The sequence below is a fragment of the Cynara cardunculus genome (genome assembly GCF_001531365.2).
Source record: "Cynara cardunculus var. scolymus isolate 2C chromosome LG 9, CcrdV1, whole genome shotgun sequence".
NCBI lineage: Eukaryota > Viridiplantae > Streptophyta > Magnoliopsida > Asterales > Asteraceae > Cynara > Cynara cardunculus.
The window spans coordinates 6,343,340-6,347,170 of NC_037536.1; the positions used below are offsets into that span (position 1 = coordinate 6,343,340).

The 3,831-nt window shown below is 36.6% G+C and overlaps 1 protein-coding gene across 1 annotated transcript; it reads right to left on the reverse strand.

The window, feature by feature from the left end:
* Positions 1 to 931: 931 nt before the first annotated feature.
* Positions 932 to 3,588, reverse strand: LOC112518489 (protein WHAT'S THIS FACTOR 1 homolog). The gene is made up of 2 exons (XM_025126196.1): positions 3,486 to 3,588; positions 932 to 2,429 (listed from the first exon to the last, which is right to left on the reverse strand). Exon 2 carries the CDS (start codon positions 2,208 to 2,210, stop codon positions 1,008 to 1,010), a length of 1,203 nt encoding a protein of 400 aa, XP_024981964.1. The 5' UTR covers positions 2,211 to 2,429; positions 3,486 to 3,588; the 3' UTR covers positions 932 to 1,007.
* Positions 3,589 to 3,831: the final 243 nt, after the last annotated feature.

A 3,831-nucleotide genomic window follows, 5' to 3' on the forward strand; every position in this document is an offset into this window, starting at 1 on the left:
TCACAACTGAATCCAACTCCAAATATTTTTTACGTTTTTTTTAGTTTTCGTTTTATTATGGCATAGATCGTATTGTAATCGGATCACGTGAAATCAATAGTTTGTGATTGTTCATTTAATTCTCAATTCTTGAATTTTGAAACTTTGGCTGCCTTGCCAAAATTAGTTTTGCCTATAAAAGGCCTATTTGTAGTCCTCTAAGGATCATTGAATAATAATATTGAAGCTCTTTTATCATATTTGTATTTTATTTCCCGTTTCGTTATGCGTCACTTTGATTTTGATACCATGTGAGATAAACGGAACCCTTCATATTAAAGGTTGGGTTCTGATGAGAATGAAAGTTATAATGAGAAGAGATATGCGCCTTTAGATCAATCATAATTGAAGATCTAAAAATATGAGATAAACCAGATCAATTCTCGTATCAATTGCAATTCATAGGGTAAGGGTGAGATAAAAAGTGATCAAAGGTCCAGATCCCTTCTTATGCTTCTTATCTTAACTCTTATTCTCACAATGATCCATCATCTCATATTAATTACCTCCAAAAGAGTCATGAGACCAACTAACGCCCTAAGTTAAGAAAAAGTTGCTGAAAGAGTATCTTAAGCATCAGGGCCAGGCCCAGGCGACTATTTCCCAAAAAACACAGGTCTCTGCAAAATCGTGAGATCATGTATAGGAGCTGACACTTGCCCAGTGGCAGAAGATCGAGGCATTTAAGGAGAAAAGGGGGTTCCAACATACACCGAAGTCAAAAGATCCAAACCTAGCCCTTATGAGACTAACAGTGCTCAAGCTTGACGCATGTGTTTGGTGTCCGTCATTAGGCTATAAGTTGTGCTCGTTGTCACAAACCAACACCCGAAAAAGAACTACGGACTAGCAATCATGGCAGAGAAGGTAAAACCAAATTGAATCACAAAGAACCAAGGCAAACTACAGCCATATGATTCAACAAAAAATGATCAAATATCTAAATTCATTTTCTTGAACTTTGATGATCATATAGCATGTGATGAAGGCTCAATATCTCTCCTACCAGTGAGTGCTACAAACTTATCCCTAAACATCAAAAGGGGACATTTATCAACCAATCTTGATCCATCATAAGCTTCTTTAAGAAAAACAGTACTTCTTGCACCTTTGTTAGTTATGTAAAAAATACCATGATGCTTAATTAAGCAGAGCAATAATCTGGCTGGTAATCTCAGTTCTGAATGAAATGCATCCAATTGGGCAGAAGTCAACCTCTTCTCCATGGTCAAACTGAGAAGCTCATGAAGAACTGCTACCACCCGTTTCCGAGCTTTAGGATCAGAAACTTCAAACCTCTTTGCATTCAAGTAGGGAGAAGGAAATTCCATCTTCTGCCATTTTTCAAGTTCTTGAAGATAACTCATGTTTGGTCTAAATCCAACAGGGAATTTTAAGTGAAAAGCAAAAGGGCCAGGAAAGTTGCCATCTTTTGAAATCCGGGGTCTTTTTGAATGCCCAGAAGTGTTCAAGATTCTTTCATGTAACCATCTTTCCTCACGAGCAGTAATTGCAAGTGAGGAATCCCAATTTCCCAGTTCGAGATGGGATCTTCCATGTACATCTTTCACACAGAAAAATTCAGGAAATTTTGGAAGCAAAGATTTCTTGAAATCTGAAGGCAAACCCAATTCAGGCTGAATGAAATCAATGGTTTCAAGTGGAAGCCTACAATCAACCGACAACATTAACAACTTCCGGAGATTCTTGACCAAAATGGGTTCCATTAATTCATTGGCAGCAGCTTCCTCAGCAGCAACCTTTTCGGCTTTTCTGTTAAGCATGACTGCAGGTGGTGTTTTATGACCACCACTCACATGGAAGATTGACGGGTATTTCTCAATAACAGCTATGAAGTTCCATTTCTGAATAAACCCAACTTCTTTTTCGAGGTCCCTGAGAAGCAAAGACTGGTTCTTTTGTGATTGGATGATTGATTTCAGCTTCAGGATCACGGAGGGTTTCTTTTGGAGGTCCATGACTTTGTCTAGTTCATGCACTCTGTGGTAGACTTTCTTTTTAGGTCGTCTTCCTCCACTGGTTTTGTGCATGATTTGAACCCACATAAAACCTGATTTCCCAAATAAGTTGGCATCCCAAACTTTGTCATGTAGGGAAGATCTTAAGTGTCGGTACGTAGGAAATGGTAGTAATATTGAATTTCTCCTCATATTTGGTAAACAAACTCTTTGGAGCCAAATGTCAAACAGTTGGCATGCAGATGAATTGCACGGAAAAGATTTGGGCTTTATTTCTCACCCAACAAAAGTAGAACCAGCAACCAAATTCTAACTCTTAATGCCAAACATCACTGAGCAGTACCAGAAGTCGAGTGAAGAAAATGTACAACAACAATCGACAGATCTGAGTTGTAAGCATCCTTGATTTTCCTGCAGAAAGGTGAAAGGGAAGATGATGCCTTGGCAAATGAATTTTGGAAGAATTTACTGAACATCCTGTCAAAAAAGTGAAGCAACTTGAGTCTGGGCCTTAAAAACCCCTAGAAACAAGTAGCCACAACTGTATATACATAACTACAAACTGATATACCGACCCATGAAGGTTTTGTTTTCCAAATTATTCTTAATTCCCATGGTGACTACTGATGAAAACAGAAACACACCACCAAGAGAGTTGTGAGGTTGCCACAATAAGTGATTAGGAAGAAAGAAAGATGAGTAAGACTGAAGCCTTCACAGCAGGGAAACTAAATGATGATGAATGATTTGAAGTTATTACCTCTGAAGACCAGAGTGTAGTGGAAGCAATTTCTGCTCAAACCAAAGGGTCTATTGTTCATGTTCTTGGTTTGATCAAGGGCTCGGGCAAGGATATGGAAGAAGCAATGGAGTTTTTGCAACAAAGATGAAAGCATGGGTGGTTCTCCAATTCATGACTCGAGGCATTTTATCAGAGAATATACGGGGATTTTCCTCTTAATTTACACATGGGGATTTTTGTTCATGTCCAAACAAGATATCACTGAGGCATTTTATCAAACATCTGATATGCATGTTAAATGTCATGTATGATCCATCTCAAATCAAAAGATAACCTCCAACTCAATCAATTATATACAGAGCTGACACTTTAGTATAAAACGAAATAGAACAAATAAATGAAGCCCAGTTCAAAGAAGTAAAATTGAATCATTATATGTACAAATTAAAATCAACATTTTCTCGCTTGATGAAGAGAAATAATACAATGCAAGGGAATTGAAGCAAGTAATAGATATGGTTGGCATCTAGGGTCTATATACATTCATGTTGTTTCTTATCAAGTTTCTAATATACAGATCGTAATGACGAAAGAGCTTGTGCATATGATAAAAACTCGAATGAGTCGTGAACACACTCTTAAAAAATGGTTAATTTGTTGAGATAGAGAAAGAAGAGCAAGAAAGATTCCAGTAGATAGAGAGATGATTCGCAATCCGTGGGTACCTGCTTTGATTTGCTGTGCGTCTTGAATAAAATAGAATGAAAAGAGAAGAACACAGATAGACGATGAAGAACAGGACTCAAAATAGGAGAAAAACAGGTAACCTTGTGTAAAGAAGCCGCTGGGTTTATTTTTACTTTTTTATATTATTAGTCTACTAGAATTAGAAGAGTACTCGTCTAATGCAGCGAAATATATTATGATTTTAATATTTTATTTTATTCTTTATCTCAGTTGATGTTATAATATGGTTTTATGTGATTTTGAAAAAACGATAATATTTTTATTTTTGAATAAAATATATATTTGAAGATATCATAAAAATTTGACAAAAATATATCGATATTA

Coding starts and splice junctions, on each gene's coding strand:
- LOC112518489 (XM_025126196.1), bottom strand. CDS start 2,210: ATGAGGAGAAATTCAATATTACTACCATTTCCTACGTACCGACACTTA.